The sequence below is a fragment of the Ranitomeya variabilis genome, chromosome 5 (assembly GCF_051348905.1).
Source record: "Ranitomeya variabilis isolate aRanVar5 chromosome 5, aRanVar5.hap1, whole genome shotgun sequence".
Taxonomy (NCBI): Eukaryota; Metazoa; Chordata; class Amphibia; order Anura; family Dendrobatidae; genus Ranitomeya; species Ranitomeya variabilis.
Genome location: NC_135236.1, coordinates 270,030,432 through 270,054,048, shown reverse-complemented (window position 1 = coordinate 270,054,048; position 23,617 = coordinate 270,030,432). Strand labels below are relative to the sequence as shown.

The following is a 23,617-nucleotide window of genomic DNA, read 5'->3' as shown; positions in this document are numbered from 1 at the left end:
CCTTTTGTAGTCCCAGAGAACACCCACTGCCCGAGAAATCTAGCAGCAGCTTTCTCCACTCTTTCTGTGGAAAACACCTGAATGTTCGGCTGCACTGAAAGTGCCTGTGGATTTTGGGGTGGGTGTTTTTGGACTCCATGTAAGGACCGAATAATGGAGTAATGAACGGCAGAGCAAGACATCGATTCAAGTATAATCCAGTATGAGCTACACTGTACAGACTGGTCTAAGATCATCACCAGTGACCCCTCATGATTATCTCTTTAACAATAACTTATTAATCACACTTGTGATATTTCGCAAAAAAATGCAAAGACAGCTTACCTCCTTCATAATCATACAACGCCACTGCAGTGATTCCTGAAGCTCTTGTTTGACCAGATGGTTTAGAAGGTTCTAAAAACAGAAACATCTAAATTAGCACTTACCATATTGCATGATTTTAAGTCCCTGGGCCCCAATGCAAAATATATAACAAGACCCCCATCTACCATGTGCCATATGCAATACTGATAAATGCTTATGTGGCAGGGGGGCTTTTGTAACTCCTCAGGTATTAGCATCTGCGACTGATAAATCTTTAACCCCTATAGCTATGCCTTAAAATTGTTGGGCCCCAATGCAAAATCTATTGCAATACCCCAATCCCTCAATGTGAAATTTACAATACTAATATCTTTTTGCATGGCAGTGGGGCCCTTGCACCTTTACTGGGCTCCAGAGCCCAGCTGCGATTGCGATGTGAAACCAGAATAGTTACCTCCAGCACACTATGTGTTGGGACGGTATATTGAAAGTTTTATTATAGGCTGGTTTTAGTGGACATTCATAGAGAAGGAGGGAGAATGTTCACGTATCTCTACCTGCAGTGTACTGACAGGACCTTGTGATGTCACAGTCATGTGATCAGTCACGTGGTTGAGGAGTCACATGGTCTGGCCTTAAATAGCTGAACTCCAGGGTTAGTCAGGGTTGTTGAGGGCCTGGAGAGAAAGAACTGCACGAAGTGCTACCGTTCTGTTTTGTTTTGCTGTTTTGCCCAGAGGGCTGTGTTTATTTTTGTGCTTAAAACCTTGGTTTATGCTGTACTAAATAAACCAAGTGCACCTTTAAAGGCGCATTGTTCCATTTACTACCTCTGTGTGCAGCCGAGTGTGCCGATCTACATAATTATATATATGTGTGTAACACCCCAGGTTCCTGGTTGTTACAGTGGCATTGCTTTCCTCACGGGGAGAGTGATGTCACACTTGGAATCGAGGAAGGATCTCTTTTAGCAGGTAATCACAAGCATGCAACATGTTCATACTCCAGGCCAGAAGGGGGAGCTCTGATCCAGCTTGTGGGTGGCTCCCCTATATATATTCTGGTCTGAAGGGGAAGTTAGTCAGTGAGTGAGAGGAAAGGGGCCGTGCAGACGAGAGGATCTGAAGCTCCTGTGAGGAAAGTGAGGGGCCGTGCAACCACAAGGGTGCTGCAGCTCCTGGAAAGAGAGAGAAAGGAAAGCAGAACAGATTGTAGAGGGCATGAAGGAGAAAAGAGGCACATACGAAGTGAAGAGCTGGGGAGAAGCTGAAACGGAGTTTCTTCCATGCTAAAGCGCATGAAACCGGTAGCCGTAAGACCGAGGTTGTGCAGCACTCTACGTCTCACAGCAGAAACCGGCGGGACAGCAGATTGCAAGTTACCTGTCCACCATACACCTGAAGACACAGTAACACATAGAGCCTGGGTCGTGATAGAGATCCTGTAAAAAGGCTCAAGTTACCAGTCAAACAGGTAGTGTCCTACCTAAAGGGGGCAGAGAGAACATGTGAGGACTTTGTGTGATGCCTAAAGCAGCAAGGGACTACACCATAGCGCTAGAGGGAAGGCTTCCAACTCCACCTGGTAAAGCGGGATTCCAAAATCGCTTCCAAGCCGGCTGGACCATGCCAGTACCTGTGATCCAGTACCCTGGACTGTGGCTGCCTTGCATCAGTAAAAAAGGTAGAGAGACTGCAACCCTGTGTCCTCCATTTATTCCTACATCATCTACCACCTGTCTGTACTACACCGGGAGCCCTGGGGACCCAGCTTCACCTGTGGGAAGCCATACCATCCCTGCTGCAATAACATCACCCCGGAGGACCCCTTTAAGCAGCGTCAGTCATCCCTGACCGAATACCACAGGTGGTGTCACGAACAAACTTTATTCACGAAACCCTTTAAAGTCCTTTCCCTTAAACATGGGTGCCCAGGGCCATGGACCGTGTTGCTGCCGCCGTGACACATCCCTTTAAGTACCGAACTTGGTGGGCGTATATATATATATATATATATATATATATATATATTACACCAAAAAAAAGCAGAATCAGGAAAAAAGCATCCAGATAGTTACCCAGTACCGGTATGCAATACTTTTATAATGTATTCATGGATATACATAATTTATTGAATACTCCACTCAGGGTTATTACAGTAATTTATATGTTTATATCTTTCCCTATTTATTTGTTGTATATGGTGCAGTACAGCAAAATATGAAAGCTTATACTAAAACGAACGTAACTTTTATTAGGTCACTGCAATGAAAAAGAAGTGCTGCTTAAAAAAGGGAAAAGGGGCTCCAACTAGAGTACATAGCCTTTGGCATAAGGTGGAGGCCCACCCTTCTACTATATAATTGTCTAAGGGTCACTTCCGTCTGTCCTTCTGTCTGTAACGGTTATTCGTTCGCTGATTGGTCTCGCCAGCTGCCTGTCATGGCTGCCGCGACCAATCAGCGACGCGCACAGTCCGGAAGAAAATGGCCGCTCCTTACTCCCCGCACTCACTGCCCGGCGCCCGCATACTCCCCTCCGCTCACCGCTCACACAGGGTTAATGCCGGCCGTAACGGACCGCGTTATGCCGCGGGTAACGCACTCCGTTACCGCTGCTATTAACCCTGTGTGACCAAGTTTTTTTTTACTATTGGCGCAGCCTATGCAGCGCCAATAGTAAAAACATCTAATGTTAAAAATAATTAAAAAAATTAAAAACGATTATATACTCACCTACGCCGCCTTTCCCGCTCCTCGCTATGCAACCGGCACTTTCCGGTGGCACGGATCGTCTGGCAGAAGGACCTGCCGTGACGTCACGGTCATGTGACCGCGACGTCATGACAGGTCCTGCACGACAAGGACCTGCCGTGACGTCACGGTCATGTGACCGCGTCACGGTCACGTGACCGCGACGTCATCACACCCTGGGACCGGAAGATGCCGCCTGCACCCCACACAGGCGACAGAGCTACAACGCGCCTGCGGAAGGTTAGTATATGTTTATTTTTTATTTTTTTAACCTGTGTCATACGTGGATGGGCAATATACTACCTGTGTCATACGTGGCTGGGCAATATACTACATGGGCTGTGCAATATACTACGTGGCTCTGTGCTGTATACTACGTCACTGGGCAATATACTACGTCACTGGGCAATATACTACGTCACTGGGCAATATACTACGTCACTGGGCAATATACTATGTGGCTCTGCTGTATACTACGTCACTGGGCAATATATAATGTAACTGGGCAATATACAATGTAACTAGGCAATATACTACGTGGCTGGGCAATATACTACGTGGCTGGGCAATATACTACGTTGCTGGGCAATATACTAGGTCACTGGGCAATATACTTCGTGGCTGTGCAATATACTACGTGGCTGGGCAATATACTACGTGGCTGGGCAATATACTACGTGGCTCTGTGCTGTATACTACGTCGCTGGGCAATATACTACGTGGCTGTGCAATATACTACGTCACTGGGCAATATACTACGTCACTGGGCAATATACTACGTCACTGGGCAATATACTACGTGGCTGGGCAATATACTACGTGCCTAGGCAATATACTACGTGGCTGGGCAATATACTACGTGGACATACATATTCTAGAATACCCGATGCGTTAGAATCGGGCAACCATCTAGTTTATAATAAAGAGCAAGAGTCAAAAAAAGTTAAAATCCTCATCCACCAACCACAAGTGAAATCCAGAATCAGAAAAAACACTCACGGTATGGTAACACGTATAATAGAGAGACATCTAACCACACACTTCAATATGTCAATGCTGATCTGGGTAATAAAATGTCTTGCTGGCAATCACAAATCGTTGCTGGACATAAAGGTATCTGGCTAATTATGACCGGATATACAGTAATCTGACAGTCGTCAGATTCTAAAAGGTCATAATGAAATATCAGCTGACAGTGGTCAGATATGGTGCAGAGAAACAAGCCACAATACCAATATTAGATCATAGTGAATGATAGAAGTGAGTACACCCTACACATGACAGTAGTGACTGCTTGGGTGGGCATCCTATAAACCGTTTATGGCATGCAACACAACTAAGCAATGAAAAAATGGGAACATCCTCACCCAATAAGGCTATGTGCACACGTAGGAAAAGAGGTGCAGAATTTTCTGCACAAAATCCGCATCTCCTGGCAGAATCCACAGCCGCGGATTTGCTGCGTTTTTTATGCGGATTTTGTGCTGTTTTTATGCTGAATTGATGCGGATTTTGTGCGGTTTTTGCCACTGCGGATTTTTATCATGGAAGGGTGCAGAAACACTGCAGATGCGCACAAAAGAAGTGACATGCAGCAATTCCGCACTGATTTTTCCGCACCATCTGCACAGCTTTTTTTGCATCCCAATGAATAACACTGTACTGTACATCACAGTGCGAATCTGCAGCGTTTCTGCGCGGAAAAATTCGCAGCAAATCCGCATCGTGTGCACACAGCCTAAATGTTCATTCACGTAGAGGGCCGTGATCTCAATCCTGGTAAGAATCCATCCGAGATTATGGGATACAGTATGGGCCTATATATCCCTATACGGATTACAATAGCCTGAATTCAAAGAGCTTCCTCTCTGACAAGGGCAGTCCACAACTAGCCCTAATAAGGAGGCCCTGCACTCTCCCTGTGTCAGGGCCAGACTGGCCATTTGGTAATTCTGGCAAATGCCAGAAGGGCCGGTTTGGTTGTGGGCTGCCTTGTATGCCACGTTGTTAACAGAATCAGTGTTCTCAAGGCACCCATACTGTTAACAGTTGTGACGGAGTACAAAGCCGGTCACTCCGTCACTTACCTCAGCATGCCGTGGGTATAATCAGAAATATTGGTCTTGGAGTAAATCTTCCTTTCCTCCATCCAGGGTAATATTAGTAATATATCCCATCTGGTTATTGGGGACGGGGACAGCATGGGCCTGTGTGATTTCAAATGCCAGGGCTGAATTTCATCCCCAGTCCATAACTGCCCTGTGTGACCCTACGCTTTCCTTCCCTCAATGGAGACTTCAGGGGACCTGTAGCACAAGTAGGGTCTCTATAGTAATTAGACAGGAGGGACCCACTTTACTCTGCACTATCTAATCCTGTAGGATCCTGCGCCTCCTCCTTATGCCAGGGTCACATAACCTAGTTGGAGCCCCTTTTCTGTTTTTTAGGCAGCATTTCTTTTTCATTTTAGTGGCCTAGTAAAAGTTACGTTTTAATATAAACTCACATTTTGCTGTATTGTACTTGACATTGTGAGGCCCTATGCATTTTAACCCTCAACTGGTGAGGTGGGGTTTTTGTCACACAACTGGTGATGTGGGGTTTCCTATACCCCAGTGTTTAGAAATCTCTTATTTTTACAGAAAATGCAAAGATCACATTTGTTTTAATCGTTTTCTTATCGGCGATTGATTAAACATGAGTATAACAAATGTTTGACACCCACAAGTATCGGAAAATGTAATACTTTGATAAAAATAAAGAAGTTTTCATAATTTGAAAATGTGTAAAAAAGAGTTACATCAGTGGTGAGTTGGGGTTCAGCAAGGCCAAGACAGCACGTAGCGACAGCTAGCTCTGTTATGCGTGGCCAGAAGTGAGAGGCCTTGATGACATCCTGTTGACAAGGAAATGGATAGAAGCTAGTGAGACACTTATCCTCATACCAGCATTTTTCAATGAATGGCAGCCGAACAAAAATTTCCTGGGGTGTGGCAAACCCCACCTCACCAGTTGAGGGTTAAGGTGCGAATTTATTCCCATTCTATTGCTTATTCTCAGTTGTATGTGGTGTCATCTACTGGCTAAATATATACAGTATTTATATATATTTTTTCCATTTTTAAAAGTATTATGGTCTACTTACTGTTCATCCCCATAAGAATGCAGACACCCACAGAAAGAATCGCACTTGCTAGGCCCTAAACAATAGAGTTGGCAAATGGCTTGGTGAATGAGTTCTCACATACAAATCTGCATCGCTGTCAGGTCTCACTGTATTTCACAGTGGTTGGCACACCTGCTGTCCGGAAGCAGTATCTTTCTCATGGAGCTGGTGAGAGCAGAGTGATACTGGGACCCGATCAGTGTGTGAGAGCTGCAGTGCAATGCAGTTGTAATGACGAGGGACCTGGCAGCGACGCAGATCTCTGTGTGAGACCCCATCCAACATCGGCACTTGCCAGCTGTAATTTTTTAGGGTCTGGTGAGTGTAATTTTTGGGGGGTCTATGCTTTCTTTTGGGGGGTGTCTGCTTTCTTTAATTAAGGGTCCTACTGTAGTCTTTAACTTTTTTTTTTTAGCTGCCTGATGAAGCTTCACGCGAAACATGCGTTGGGGTACTGGGCAGTGTGGCCTGATCACATAATGGCACATGGCTTGTATAGATCTATCTCTTGTTTTGTTTAGATGTCTCTATAGGGGGATATACCTGTACCAAGGGTTAACCCGAGTGATATGGGACAGAATGCTAATCTTTGTCCAGTTAAAACAGTCTATACAGACCCCTGAAGCTAGTTAGATATTGATTATGTCTGATGGGCTAAAATTGTGTATATGCTAAATATAAGCTTCTGGATAATTTTAGATATGAGAGATTTTCCATATCTTTATACTTTGTGATACTTGATATATGTATTACTAATGTGCCTGCAATATTTTATAACCACACTGCCCTCTACCTCTGTTTAAAAAAAACATTTTTATGGGGTTTATTTTATGTACTTTTGGTAGTCTTGTGTCTGATGATTTAATAAAGATTGAGATTATATATTAGCTTGATTTGGTATATATTATTTATTCTACTGCTTGGTGGTAATAAGCTGGACATGTTTCTTTTTGGGGGGGTCTGCTTTCTTTAATTAAGGGTCATGCTATATTCTTTAACTTTTTTTTGCTGCCTGGTCTTATTTTTGGAGTAGGGAGTATATTTCAAGCCTACTCCACAAAGACCGAAAATTCCTGCTAGCGCTTATTTTCGTGGAAACATTGTATCAACAAGAAGTATAATTCTAGGCTGCCTATAAGCCCACCAGTATTGTTCATATTGACTTCAACCACTCTTACCCTCCTTTGGTAATTCTTCATACAAAGTATCATTTTGAGCATTAGGGGGGTCCATGACTTCATAATCTTCAGTTGCGTCCTCTTCTAGCCTTGGTGGAGGATCTGGAATGTCCTCATACTCTTCGTCTGAAGCATGGTGTGGCACAGAAATATCTTCATAGGTCTCATCCTGATTAGATATTTCATCTGGAGTGGGTACATTAGTCTTCATCATAACAGGGAGTCTGGGTGGAAGTACTGGAGGGGCCTCATATTCAGAATCCAGAACTGGAGGAGACTCATATTCAGCATATTCAGAATCAAGAACTGGAGGGGCTTCATATTTAGAATCCAAATTTGGAGGAGCCTCATATTCAGAATCAGGAACTGGAGGGGCCTCATATTCACAATCCAAATCTGGAGGAGCCTCATATTCACAATCCAAATCTGGAGGAGCCTCATATTCAGAATCTACTGATATCTAAATAATACATAGTGGTAATAAATTAATGAAAATGGCTCATATGGTTCACTTTTAATCTTTAAGTCTACAAGCAGATATTTACTTTTTTTTCAGGAGTTTGTGGAGTCACAGAAATACGAGGAACTGGGACAGGGACAGAGACTGGCTGCTTCTGAGACAGATCAATGTCTGAGCTTTGTCGACTCTGCAAAAGAGGTGATTATATTAATTTACACACATACCCAACACGGTGCTCAGTGTCTACTGGATGAAAGGCTGCATGGTCGCACCATGCAACCATGTAGCCTGCCATTTAGATGTAGCAGGGCTGGACCCGTCGTGGAACAAATGGATTGAAAGCATCTCTGCGGAAAGGTGAGGAATATTGTTCTTGCATAGCCTTTGCTGGTTATTAATTATAGGGGGACCCCACATCATTTTTTGGGGGGGTCCCTCATTTTAATAGCCAGTTACTAATTATACAGCTGTGAGCTGATATTAATAGCCTGGGAAGCTCCATGGGTATTACCCCTTGCCAGGCTATAGACATTGGCCCCCAGCCATCGGCTTTACCTCTTTTGGTTACAAAAATTGCGCGGGAGCAGACGCCATTTTTTTCCCAAAAATAATCTTTTATTAATTAAATACAGTCATTTTCACACACACACATGGTACTAATTGTATGCGTTACTGACATCTATATATCTACCTATTCTATGTGTATTTACTGTATGTAATCTATCTCTTCTATCCTGTTGGCTCCTGCAGTGATTTTCCAGTACACTGCAGATGAATTGCCGGCTTTTCTTCTGTCTGTCTATGTAATATATATACATATAGGAATTGCCGGCTTTACAAAGGACACCGGTGAGTAAAAAAAAAAATCGGACAGCACTTGCTGTTGGATTTTACACTGACGCTGAATACGCCTGAAAAAATAAACGGTGACGTGAGCTGCCCCATAGATTAACACTGGGCCAAGTGGTATGCGATGTTTTCTCGCATAGCACTCGCCCGTATTCTTCGGTAGTGTAACTCCGGCCTTATTTGTTCATTTAAAATGTGCTTTTTGTTTTATCAGTGGTTATTTTGTCTACGAATTAAGAATAGTGATGAGACATGCAGATGCGCGGGGATGCGACCATATTTTTCAAGCATGCCAAAGTCACTCGGTTAGCACACGAGCATGCTCGAGCACCTTATCCGAGTATGTTTGCTCATCACTAGTTAAGAGTCTTTGCACACTGACTATATGAGGGAACCATGTTTGGATAGTAGCCTGGAGAATTTCATTTTTTTCTCACCTCCTTCTTTGCTTGTGCATCTCGCTCCATCATGTCTTTCTTCTGTCTCCTGGCTCTCTCTTCCTCTGCTTTTTGACGATTTTCCTCCTCTGCTACCTTAGCCATATTCTCAAAACGAGATCTTAGGTTCTGAGCTCCACTTGTCACTGAAAGTATTTTATTCAAAGCAAGCGTTTGGTATTAAAAAGTTGAATCTAAAGGAATGTTTCACACATTAGATTTTTGTGCTATCTGTTATTTTTGTGGATAAGTAACAGCTCCACTACATTGAATGTGTCTTGTCAGATTTACTTTTTTTTGTCTACAAAAAAAAATCCAGAGACATATCCTATTTTGATCCATGTTGTGGGATCAAAAAATGGATAGCACATGGATGTTATCTGAGTATCCTATGTTATTGGGCAGGAGAAGGTAAGAATTTTTTTTCATAGGAAAAAAAATGAATTGAACAATGATTGTAAAAATTAACATACAGACCAAAAGCTGATCCAGCTTGCTATAAAAAAACACAGACCATTTTTCACATTTGAGATTAAAAAAAAAATTGTGAATTGTCCTAAGCCATAGAAATGAGAAAAGATCACATTGCATCTCAGATAATCATTGCCTTCCATTTTTGGAATTTACTCTTTACAATTCTACATTTTTATGTATTTTTACTGAAGCGTGTAGTTGCAGTGTATACTAGGAATGTTTTTGTAAAACAGGTTGGCCATACACAGAGATAAACAACCAACATAAAGTGCACAGAATTAAGATAATCACAGTATGAATAATAAATATATTCCTTTTATTGAATGCAAGTTAAAAACATGTAAAAGCAAACACAATAGACAAAAATGGCATACACAGAGAAAATAAAACACTCAACAGGAAACTGTCACGCTCCACCAAGGAGCCAAACGGCACATGGCAAGACTGATGGGAAGGGAAGCACGGCAAGTGGGGAAACATTAGAAGGACACCCCTAAATCTTGCCCTGCACAACCCTGAGCTCCCTGAAGTTCCTAGACAGGTTCTTTTACCCCATGTGGCGATCATGTTCTTATCCCTGCCTTGTCCTAAGCATGGCTCTGGCAAGTGAGTGGGGCAGAAGGGACACTAGCCCTGCTCTATAATACAGACACAAAGGGAAACAGACAAGGGTAAAAGAAAACAGCAATCAGTCAAAGCGCATCCAGACTAAGGAATGGTATATGAAGGGAGAGGTAGACCAAAAAGTGAGATAAGGAGAAATATAACGCCAAGCAAACTTGCAAACAGCAATCCCCAGAGACAAATCCTAAATGGCTTCTGTTTCCACGGCTCACAGCACCAAACCAATTCCAAGGTATAGCAAGCTATCACTGGCAACTACCCAAGCTAAGAGGTGAGTACTTTTACCAGAGGAGAGTGGAAAAAATCAGAACAACTGAGATAACTCAGGACACAAAGCTTTAGGAGACAAGCAGGAGAGTTTAACCCTTGCAACCAACAAACAAGGGAAATCTGCATAGCTAACTGGAAAGCAAAGCAGATCTAACCAGTGCAGGTGTGTGTAGCTAAATGCTGCTATCTTCTGACCCTTGAAATAGAGGAAGACACTCTCTGTCACGAAAGAAACATTTTAAAAATGACAACCAATGTGTCTGTGAGCATTGAAAACCAGTACTCATTAATAAATAATGAAACATAGAAGGATTGCTAATGATGGTTTGTCATATTAAATGACAAATAACATTACATTAATCTTAAATCATGCTAGAAGTCAATTGGGAACTATATTAATGCAACATTCCAGGTAAACCTTTCTTCAAAATCTCCTGGAGGGCTACATAAGTCATTAATTGAGATGAAGAATGACTGATTGTGCTGACAACTCCCCACCTAAGATGGTCAATCCGACTTACAGAGGCCCTAATAAATGGACCCTCACTTATTCTTTTTTATATACTAAGCTTTGCACTCTACTGGTTTAGGATGGAATTAAAAGTGAATCCAATAGAATGTAGAATAAGTACCATAAGTATTTTACTGTTAAAAATTTGCTCAAAACGTAAATCATGCATGGACTCATTACCTCCCATTCCATGCCTTTTTGTTGTTTTTACCTTTAACCCCTTTCTGCCACTAGACGTACTATCCCGTTGAGGTGACCTAGGACTTAATTTCCAGGGACGGGATAGTACATCATAGGCGATTGGCTGCGCTTACACTATGTGCCAGGAGCGGTCACAGACCGCTCCCATCACATTAACCCCCGATACACTGCGATCAAACATGATCGCAGCATTCTGGCGGCATAGGGAAGCATTGCGCAGGGAGGGGGCTCCCTGCATGCTTCCCTGAGACCCTCAGAACAACGCGATGTGATCGTGTTGTTCCGAGCATCTCCTCCGTCCTCCTCCCTGCAGACCCCGGATCCAAGATGGCCGCGGGGGGCCTTCCAGGTCCTGCAGGGAGGTGGCTTGGAAGCGCCTGCTGAGAGCAGGTGCCGGCAAGCCTGCAGCACTGTCTGTCAGATCGCTGATCTGACACAGTGCTCTGCAAAGTAAAAAAAGTAAAAAAAAATATTTACATGTGTAAAAAAAAAAATCCTAAATAAAAAAAAAATAAATATATATATATATATATATAGTTCCAATAAATACATTTCTTTAAGTAAATTAAAAAAAAAACAATAAAAGTACACATATTTAGTATCGCCGCGTCCATAACGACCCGACCTATAAAACTGTCCCACTAGTTAACCCCTTCAGTGAACACCGTAAAAAAAAAAGAGGCAAAATCAATGCTTTCTCATCATACCGCCGAACAAAAAGTGGAATAACACGCAATCAAAAAGACGGATTTAAATAAACATGGTACCGCCGAAAACGTCATCTTGTCTCACAAAAAAACGAGCCATGATACAGCATCATCAGCAAAAAATAAAAAAGTTACAGCTCTCAGAATAAAGCGATGCAAAAATAATTATTTTTTCTATAAAATAGTTTTTATTGTATAAAAGTGCAAAACATTATAAAATGATATAAATGAGGTATCACTGTGATCATACTGGCCCAAAGAATAAAACTGCTTTATCAATTTTACCAAATATGGAACGCTATAAACGCCCCCCCAAAAGAAATTCACAAATTGCTGTTTTTGTTAATTCTGCCTAAATCAAAAACAAAAATCGGAATAAAAAGCGATCAAAAAATGTCATGTGCCCAAAAATGGTACCAATAAAAACGTCAACTCGTCCTGCAAAAAACAAGACCTCACATGAGTCTGTGGACCAAAATATGGAAAAATTATTGCTCTCAGAATGTGGTAACGCAAGAAATATTTTTTGCAATAAAAAGCGTCTTTTAGTGTGTGACAGCTGCTAAACATAAAAATCCGCTATAAACACCCACTATAAATAGGAAATCAAACCCCCTTTTATCACCGCCTTAGTTAGGGAAAAATAATAAAATTAAAAAAATGTATTTATTTCCATTTTCCCATTAGGGTTAGGGTTGGGGCTAAAGTTAGGGTTGGGGCTAAAGTTAGGGTTGGGGCTAAAGTTAGTGTTAGGGTTGGGGCTAAAGTTAGGGTTAGGATTACGTTTACGGTTGGGTTAGGGGTGTGTCAGGATTAGGGGTAAGGTTAGGGTTGGGATTAGGGTTAGGGGTGTGTTGGGGTTAGGGGTGTGTTCGGGTTAGGGTTGGGATTAGGGTTAGGGGTGTGTTGGGGTTAGGATTAGGGTTTGGGGTGTGTTGGGGTTAGGGTTGAAGTTAGAATTGGGAGTTTTCCACTGTTTAGGCACACCAGGGGTTCTGCAAGCGCAACATCACTTCCGATCTCAATTCCATCCAATTCTGCGTTGAAAAAGTAAAACGATGCTCCTTCCCTTCCGAGCTTGCCGTGCGCCCAAACAGTGGTTTACCCCCACATATGGGGTATCAGCGTACTCAGGACAAATTGGACAACAACTTTTGGGGTCCAATTTCTCCTGTTACCCTTGGGAAAATACAAAACTGGGGGCAAAAAAAATCACTTTTGTGGAAAAAAAAGATTTTTTATTTTCACGGCTCTGCGCTATAAACTTTAGTGAAACACTTGGGGGTTCAAAGTTCTCACAACATATCTAGATAAGTTGCTTGGGGGGTCTAGTTTACAATAGGGGATCACTTGTGGGGGGTTTCTACTGTTTAGGTACATCAGGGGCTCTGCAAACGCAACATGAAGCCCACATACCATTCCATCAAAGTCTGCATTCCAAAACACCACTTCTTCTCTTTCGAGCTCTGCTATGCGCCCAAACAGTAGTTTTCTCCCACATATGGGATATCAACGTACTCAGGACAAATTGCACAACAGCTTTTGGGGTCCAATTTCTCCAGATACCCTTGGGAAAATACAAAATTGGGGGCTAAAAGATCATTTTTGTGGAAAAAAAATGATTTTTTAATTTTCACAGCTCTACATTATAAACTTCTGTGAAGCACTTGGGGGTTCAAAGTGCTCACCACACATCTAAATTAGTTCCTTAGGGAGTCTAGTTTCCAAATTGGGGTCACTTTGGGGGGATTTCCACTGTTAAGGCACATCTGGGGCTTTCCAAACGAGACATGGCTTCCTATCTCAATTGCAGCCAATTTTGCATTGAAAAGTCAAATGGCTCTCCTTTCCTTCTTAGCTCTGCCATGCACCCAAAAAGTGGTTTACCCCCACAATTGGGGTATCAGCATACTCAGGACAAATTGCACAACAAAGTTTGGGGTCCAATTTCTCCCGTTTTCCTTGGTAAAATAAAACAAATTGGATCTGAAGTAAATTTTTGGTGAAAAAAGTTAAATATTCATTTTTTTTAAACATTCCAAAAATTCCTGTGAAATACCTGAAGGGTTAATAAACTTCTTGAATGTGGTTTAAGCACCTTGAGGGGTGCAGTTTTTAGAATGGTGTCAAACGTGGGAATTTTCTATCATATAGACCCTTCAAAGTGACTTCAAATGCAATGTGGTCCCTAAAAAAAATTTTGTTGTAAAAATTAGAAATTGTGGTCAACTTTTAACCCTTATAACTCCCTAACAAAAAAAAAAATTTGGTTCCAAAATGGTGCTGATGTAAAGTAGACATGTGGTAAATGTTACTTATTAAGTATTTTGTGTGACATATCTCTCTGATTTAAGGGCATGAAAATTCAAAGTTGAAAAATTGCAAAATTTTCAAAATGTTAGCCAAATTTCCATTTTTTTTTCCACAAATAAACGCAAGTAATGTCAAGGAAATTTTACCACTAACATGAAGTACAATATGTCACGAGAAAACAGTGTCAGAATCACCGGGATCCATGCAAGTGTTCCAGAGTTATAACCTCATAAAGGGACAGTGGTCAGAATTGTAAAAATTGTCCGGGTCATTAACATGCAAACCACCCTTGGGGGTTAAGGGGTTAAGTAATTTTAATTTTATTCTGTTGAGTAATGTTGTTCATCCTGTTGGATCCACTTTTCATTCCATCTCGACTTCCTCAACCAGTTGTGCCATAACCCATTTAACTCCAGACTTTTGAGTTGATACCCAGACATTACAAGTGCTCCTGAGCAGCTGCTACAGCTGGTTCCTTCTGCACTCAGACCTACACCATATGCTGACCCCCTTCGTCATGCCTCCTCACTGCACAACCTCCTGTTAAGCAGTTTTCGATTTTGATGTTATTGTACCAGGAGGCGCCATGTTTTCTCTCTTTTTCTTTTCAGCCCTATTACTATTTTTTTATGTCTCATTTCACAGGTGTTCTTGAGATACTGACATATCAATATTTCAATGAAAGTTTTAGTCTGAGTGAAGCAGATATGGTAGTATTGACGTGTACATATGTACAACACTCACTTGCTTCCAGAGGCTGTGTTTTCTCATAGACAGAGCTGGGTGATTCAATCTCGCCAAAACCTGAAGCAGACTGTAAAAGAGGATGCAGAATGGCTTAATGTTATACGTTACATGGTACTGCATTGATTTTGTGGGCATGCATTTAAATTGTATTTTTTTTAAATTTAGGGTTTGTATCACATGTAAGGCTACGTTCACATTTGCGTTGTGCGCCGCAACGTCGGCGCCGCAACGCACAACGCAAACAAAAAGGCAGCAAAACCCATGCACAACGCTGCGTTTTGCGCCGCATGCGTCCTTTTTTTGATTGATTTTGGACGCAGCAAAAATGCAACTTGCTGCGTCCTCTGCGCCCGGACGCGGGCGCCGCAGGGACGTATGCGGCGCAAAACGCAAGTGCGACGCATGTCCATGCGCCCCCATGTTAAATATAGGGGCGCATGACGCATGCGGCGACGCTGCGGCGCCCGACGCTGCGGCGCAGACCGCAAATGTGAACGTAGACTAAATGATGTCACAGAAAAAAGCTGAGTGATAGGTTAGACAAGCGTATTAAATGGTTTGATTTTGTAGAGTATCACGCTCGTACCTTGTCCACACGGTCAGTCTGCACACCATATCGACCGCCAAACCCTTTTGCATGGTCTGCAATAATGAAAATGTTTGAGTGAGTCAAGATATATAAGTATAGTAATATTAAAAACTGGGCTATAGAAACAGAGGGCATAGATTCATAAGCACGATCCCAAAAGCATCCTAGGTGACAACCAATATACAATATCTTATAGTCATACTTAAAGGGAACCTGGCACTTCAGATAGCGTTACTTACCTGCAGTAAAATCTGTTAGTCTGCAGGTAAATAGCATTAGAAAGGTGCTTGGCTGCCATACTGAAAGTGTGGCTCCCAGGAGAAAACTAACTTCATTCCTCCTGGGAACTGTTGGCTTGCAGACATACAGGTGTGCCAGTGCTGCTAAAGTCACCATGCCGACTCTAAGTAAACTCCAGCATTTTGACTGACAGCCGACTCTGCAGTGATGCACTGCACTGTAATGTGTCAGTCAAAGTGCCAGGGCGTGCTTACAATAAGCTGTGAGCGGTGACTGTAACTGCACCAGCACGGTTGTATGACTCAAAGCTGGTAGCTCCCACATGAAAAAGTTCATTTTATCTTCGAAGCTGTAGATTAACCGTATATCTGCAGGTAAATAGTGTTATCTGCTGCCAAATTCAGTTGTCTTGTCCATGTATCACAGTTCAAATATGGACCATGATGCACAGACTGGCCATGGATCTCATCTCTTGACTTGAATTTAACAGCTTAAAGGGAATCTGTCACCACATTTCACCTATATAAACTATTAGCATGGGCATACAGGTTATAGAATGCTGAAAACAGTCCTCCCTGTGTGTCTCATGTCAAATGTGTTGTTATTGATAAATTATCTTTATATAAATGACCTCTTCCAGGTTTTAGGGAGGATGGTACCTGGAAGATAACTCTGCCTCCAGAGATTATTTTACCAGATGGGGAGTTACCAGTGTCATGTGTAATGGTTACCAGTGTTACCAGTGTGATGTGTTATAGTTACCAGTGTTACCAGTGTGACGTGTAATGGCCGCTCTCTGCTCTTCTGATCTCTCTTCAGAACTGTGTGTGGTTATAACTGACACATCTTGCAGGTTCCTCTCAGCTTCCATCTCACAGGCAGACAGGGCTGTAATATTGTTACAATACAGCAGCGCTCAGGGAGAAGCAAGGAATGTGTTTGCAAGAAGACAAAGTTCATTTCTCCTGCATCCTCTCCATAGCCTGGAAGAGGACATTTACATAAAGTAATAAAAGATGATTTCTGTACAACAAGACATCTGATATGAGGCATACAGGGATCACTTTTTTCAGCATTCTATAGCCTGTATGCCCATATAAATAGTTTAAATAGGTCAAATGTGGTGATATGTTTCCTTTAAAAGGCTTTCATGAGACTGACAAGTTCACTTCAGGAGACCTGTGGCCAGTCTATGTGTTGCTGTCCGCACACAGACCATGATAAACGGACATCTGAATTCGGCCTTAGAAATAACAGTAGGAAGAAGGGTGGAGGTTGTACACATCACACTGTAGACAGGAGAAAAAGCATCAACAGTCTCAGAGAGAGAAGAGAAATCAGATTTTAGAAAAGGATGAAAGCACATGAGGAGGAGATAAGTGCAGGAAAGATGCTGTGCTACTGAGCTACTGAAGACAACAGCACCCTGTACACACATATCACTAACAAATACGGAACAGACTAAAAACTGCATATCAAGGGGTTGGAAAATTAATGAAGAAATGAAGATTGTAGATTGAAACTTAGACAAGCTGACAAGTCCTTTCTAGCAACAGAAGTTAAGTGGGTTTTTGTCCAACACCTTGACACAAAATATAATTGTTCCTATGAGAAAAATGGAAAATATCAAATGCATAGCCTACTGGGGGCTCACTTCAATGTAGGCACTGTTCCACTGCTTCACTATGTATCAGACATACAGCTGTGGGCAAATGTTTTGATACTGACGCAAATTTTGTTTTTCACCAACTTTGCTGCTTGAGTGTTTTTAGATCTTTTAGTCAGATGTTTATATGATTACTAAAGTATAATTCTCAGCATTTCATAAGATTTTATACTTTTATTAACAAATACATCAAGTTTATACATCTACTGCACAAAACTTGATTGATGGCAATCCATTCATGTCTTATCAGTGCTTGGAGATTATCACAATCTTTGTGCTTTTGTTTGTCCACTTACATTTTGATGACTGACCACAGATTCTCAATGGGTTTGAGAATTGGAGAGTTTTCTGGCCATGGATGCAAAAATTCTATATTTTGTTCATTGAGCCACTTGGCTATCACTTTTTCATTGTGACATGGTCCTCTATCAGGCTGTAAAAAGCATTGTACATCACCAAATTGCTCCAGGCCATTGGGAGAAGTTGCACTTGTAAGACATTTATATACAATTCTTTATTCATGGCAGTGTTCTTAGGTAAAAAAAAAAATTGTGAGTAAGACCATTCCCTTCGATAAAAAGCAACCCCACAGATGAATAGTGTCAAGATGCCTTAATGTTGAGATGGCACAGGACTCATGACAGGACTCATGGTAGTGCTCTTCTTTCTTTCTCCACCCAATAATTCTTTCAGATGTCCCAAACAGCTTGAAGGGGCATCATCAGAGAAAATAACTTTACCTGAGTCCTCTGCCATCCATTCACTGTATATCCTGCAGAGTTATTTTCTCTGATGAAGCCCCCTTCAGACTGTTTCGAACCACTGGAATGATTGCCCAGAGAAGAATAGCTGATAGCTACAATGAGTCCTGTGTCATCCCAACAGTAAAGCTTCCTGAGACAATTGTGTGGGGATGATTTTCATCTAAGGCAATGGGTTCATTCACAAATTTGCTTAAGAACACGGCCATGAACAAAGAATGGTATCTAAACATTCTCCAATAGCAACTTCTCTCCATGATCCAGGAGTGATTTAGTGATGAACAAATCTTTTCCAGCATCATAGAACACTATGTCACAAGGCGAAAGTGATCACTAAGTGACTTGGTGATCAAATCATTGACATTTTGGGTCCATGGTAAAGAAACCCCCCCAGGTGTCAATCCCATTGTGAACCTTTGGTTAATCCTCAAAAAGTGGGTGGACAAAGAAAAAAACAGAAATTGTTCTAGCCACCAAGCACCGATTAGACAAGCATGGGTTGTCATTAGTCAAAATTCGGCCCAGAATGCAATATCCAGCATGCCAGGGCAAATTGCAGAAACCGAAAAATAAAATGTCAAGGCTATAACATTGGTCTTTATTTTGATAAATTTGGCAATAAAAGTGTAAAAAAATGGTTATAATTGTATTTCAGCAACCCTACAAACACCTGACTAAAAGATCTAAAAACACTGAAGCTCAAAACTTTTGGACACGATTGTAGCATAAACTGTCTCCAGGTACTGGTTACAGAATATAATAACGGCATTGTGCATAGTCTACGGTACCCTTGAGTCACCAGAACTAGTTTTAGTTTGACACTAATTACTAGTGGATACAGCATTGGTTTACCCTAACATTGACACATATTCTGTTTCATTAATATATTATATCATTGTGCCAGAATATTATTGGTGGTGCCATTTTTTGGCATAATATTTATAGTAGGTGTATAAAGTTCTAAATAAAATAACAATGTTCCGAATGATATGTGGGCTCACACACTGTAAAGACACATTTCCGATCTTTGGATGATTATGTACTGACTGCATGTAACATATAGAGGAAAACAGAGTACAGAAATAAAAAGAATGGTAAAAAAAAACTATAGACAATTTATAAAAAATTTTTAAGTTTCGCTAATTTCGTCTTGTGCTTTAGTGAAATGAAGGTTGTGCTGTCACAGAGACAGTTTTTCATTTAATATAACATATTCCTCACTGAGTACAATAATAATAATAATATGATTACTTTGTAAAATATTACCTGTCTGAGATTCGTGAAGCTCTACTTTTTCTTTATGGCTCCAAGTATGAGCGGATTTATCTTGTCTATCTTTCTGTACCCCAAATTTTCCCCCAAATCCTACAGAATGATCTGATGAGACAAATTAAACAATATGAAACCAGTTAACAGTGCCATTTATGCTTCTTTATATATTGTAAAAACTTCTTCCAGATTTTACTTATTACATAATGGGTTCTGATTTTTTTAATTAATGATAATATTAAAAGGGTTTTTTAAAGGCTGTAAGTTATCAATATCAGAGTTGTGACAGAAAATGATCAGTGGTGGTGACAGCAGTCAGACCATCACTAATATGATATTTAAGGCCTATCCTTAGGATAGGCTATCAAAATCGCAGAGAACCCATTCAAAGGGAGTGTATCATCAGAAAATTACCAAATATTTAGATCAGCTTTTGTGTTACATGTATGTTTAAAAAATAGGCAATGTTTTTTTGTTTTTTTTGCATGGCACGATCTTTATTAAAAAAAAAAAAAAAAAAGTAATCTTGCAATATTTTACACCGACCACCGACCTTTCAGACTCTTTCAGGAAGAGATAACTGGTGTTTTCTGATAAGGAGAGGCAGGTGTACAATGACAAGTAACACCTCTTAAAGGGACTCTGTCACCTGAATTTGGAGGGAACATTTTTCAGTCATATGGGCGGGGTTTTCGGGTGTTTGATTCACCCTTTCCTTACCCGCTGGCTGCATGCTGGCCGCAATATTGGATTGAAGTTCATTCTCTGTCCTCCGTAGTACATGCCTGCATAACTAAAATACGGAGTTTGGGATATACTCGCTGTATAAGACGGGGGTCATCTTATACGCCCAGTCATCTTATACGGCATGTGTGGTGCGGATGGTTCCCAGGGTCTGGAGGAGAGGAGACTCTCCTTCAGGCTCTGGGATCCATATTCATGTAAAAAAAAGAATAAAAATAAAAAATATGGGATATACTTACCCTCCAACGGCCCGCGGCTCTCAGCAGTGCAAGCAGCAGCCTCCGTTCCTAAGAATGCATTGAGTGAAGGACCTTTGATGACATCGTGGTCGCGTGACCATGACATAATCGAAGGTCCTTCGCTCAATGCATCCTTAGGAACGGAGGCCACCTCTTGCACCGCTGAGAGCCGCGGGCCGTCGGAGGGTAAGTATATCCCATATTTTTTATTTTTATTCTTTTTTTTTACATGAATATGGATCCCAGGGCCTGAAGGAGAGTCTCCTCTCCTCCAGATCCTGGGAACCATACAGGACTGTTCCCTGCACATGCCGTACCCGGCGTATAAGATGAACCTCGACTTTTGAGATCATTTTCAGGAGTTAAAAAGTCCTCTTATACGCCGGAAAATACAGTATTTCTTGCTAACAATCTTAACAGTGTTCCTTGGTACACTTAATATCTTCGGAATTTTTTTTTTTACCCTTCTCCTGAATAATAACATTCCCTAATGAGATCCCTTTGCTGTATTGTAAACTGTTTATGGACCATGGCTTTTTCTGTAAAATGCAACTAACAAAAAGTCAGTAAAATGCTACTAGAACAGCTAAACTGTTTATGGTATTAATCAGAATCACTATAAATGATGGAAGCTGTGTACTAAAAACTATTTAACAGGAGGCTAAATGCAATTGACTAATTCTGAACACAACCCCATCCCCAATTAGGGGTGTTCACATGCAACCACGTTGTTGCAGTTTTGCTACTTTTATTTTCTCCGCAAAATGATTTCAGTTTTATTTTTAATGAAATTATATGACATTAAAAGTGGCAAAAGTTCCGCAATTATTATTCTTGGCGTGATTTTTTTAAATGACAAAAACCTAGCATTTTACAGGGGCGTTTAGACTATTTATATCCTCTGTACCTATGTGTTTCCTGAAACAAAAGGAAGCGTGAGTTTAAAAAAAGCCATAGAGTGGCTAGAGCGAAAATTGCAAGACTTCTATTTTTATCTTTAATACTGATTGTGACATGTAAAAAAGAAAAGAAAAACATTGCCAATTTTACACAAAGAATCCTGATTTAATTAGTAAAACATACTGCGATTTTTTTTTTTACATCGGTCACAGAATGTTCTAAATTGGCCAAATATAGCCATTTCCTTTCATCTCCTGTTATTACTTACCTTGCTGGGATGCATGCTTCTGCAACTGCTCCTTGTATTCAAAGCCTACGGCCGACTGAAACACACAGCACCAGAAATGTTCCACAATACAGTTGTATCACAAAACCAAAGAGATAATTATGACCCAATGCATTGCCCAATAATAAATACATAAATAATAATTAATAAAAATATACTATTGCCAGTATAACCTTCAACTGCTGTGAGTTACTGTACATTGCCTAAACACAAGATTAGAAAACTATGGCTACTTTCTTCTAAAACAGTGACCTACTTGTCCACAGACTGTGTATGGTAATCCATCTTAGTCCTTTTCGCATGAATGGAGCCAAGGTGCAAGACCAGGCACACACCATATGGAATATGTGCAGCGCATTTCCTAGAAGACAACCGCTCATCATTTTCTAATCTTGTGCAACTCTTAGTGCCTTATACACACCTGGCAGATTTGGTCAACCTTTTTCATCCATTTTTAAGACATAGAAATGAGAACCATAAGGGTAGGTACACACAGAGGGGGTTTTTAGGCCTTGCTGAACAGGCCGTACAAATCAGACAAATGCAATCTGAAAAAAAGGGATTGCACGCAGACCAATATTATTCAATGAGGTAGTGCAGATCTGAGTATTTTTTTCAGCTGTATATGGCGTAAGGAAAAAAATACTCCAGGACTGGAGCAACCAGAGAAAAAGTATAATAGAAACACATCACCACTTCTGTATTTATCACCCACTCCAGATACTGAGGTAAAAGACTCACCAAATACTCAATGTATGAACGTGGCCCTTGGCTCCATTCCCATGATGAGTTTTCAATGTTATAGATTTTTTGCACCATTTCTGCACCTATTGGCTAAATAGTCTATGTGCGTGTTTTTCATTGTGTTTTACAGTGAGTTTTTTTTACATGTGTTTTTATCTGATGTTTTACACTATGGTTTTCATCTTTTTGTTATTTCAAGTATTAAATAAAGCTGCTTTTGTTTGATATTCTCTAGTATTTGGCTTTGACAAAACTTTATTGATCGTCACATGTGGATTGCATGTTTTAGTGCATTTAGAGACGCTAAATGGATCCCATTGTATATAACAGGGTTCGGTATTTTACCGGACAAAATGGCACGGCATATTTTTTTCCTGATTCTGCTTCAGAAGTGTTGAACAGAGCCTCCAACATAGACGTAAACAGTTTTGAAAAACAGATGCATAATATAGACCAAATCTGTAGAGAGTGATGGTAAACCTGATACTAGGTAATAATGTAATATTTCCATATGGGCAAATTTTATTGATTCCTCAAATGTGATGTGAACAAAGACTAATGCTGAATGACTGCTGCACGACATTTACTTTACTTATCTTTGACTTGTCCTATCCCTGCTACGTCATATCACTACTAATTTCTTATCCCCCAGCTGTCCTCCCTCTATCTGTAAGTAATAAAAGACCGTGTCCACCCTGTGTGTAAATAATTTTGTACTGTGTCACAATATTACCTTGTCCACACGGTCAGACTGAACCCCAAAACGTCCTCCAAAACCTTTGGAATGATCTGTATGGAGTAAAATTAAGTATGAACATATGGCAAAAGTTAGTAACAGCTAGTGGGGAAACAGTTAGGGTTCCGGAATTCCCACAGCAATCAAGTAATGTATCTAAGGAGCGTTATCACATTCCTTATCTGCTGCTCCAAACATAGGGAAATTGATACCTCAAGGGAAGACCTTGTAAATGAATTACAGTGACACTGTGATTGTGGACTAATGACTCACTCTATTTTTCTACATAAGTTTATTGTTTTTAATTCTTAAGTACAGTGTTTTTAAAGATTACTTTTTGTATTCCAGATGAAGTAAAATGCAAATTATTGTGCCCGCAATGCTTATTAACCTGAGTAAACTCTATAAAACACAATCAATCTAACAAATACCAAAAGGAGCTGTCCAG

General features: G+C 40.8%; 1 protein-coding gene across 2 annotated transcripts in view; it reads right to left on the bottom strand.

Annotated features, from left to right (window-relative positions):
- Nucleotides 1–23,617, bottom strand: part of LOC143775764 (hematopoietic lineage cell-specific protein-like) — a 62,562-nt gene that overhangs the window by 2,815 nt on the left and 36,130 nt on the right. For both annotated transcript variants that reach the window (XM_077264287.1, XM_077264286.1), the window contains 9 exons: nt 23,167–23,222; nt 21,672–21,726; nt 19,518–19,628; nt 15,582–15,637; nt 14,993–15,062; nt 9,149–9,294; nt 7,948–8,049; nt 7,403–7,862; nt 325–396 (listed from right to left, as the gene is read on the bottom strand). In XM_077264287.1, coding sequence (XP_077120402.1) covers nt 325–396; nt 7,403–7,862; nt 7,948–8,049; nt 9,149–9,294; nt 14,993–15,062; nt 15,582–15,637; nt 19,518–19,628; nt 21,672–21,726; nt 23,167–23,222 — 1,128 coding nt within the window. The remainder of the gene's footprint in view (nt 1–324; nt 397–7,402; nt 7,863–7,947; nt 8,050–9,148; nt 9,295–14,992; nt 15,063–15,581; nt 15,638–19,517; nt 19,629–21,671; nt 21,727–23,166; nt 23,223–23,617) is intronic.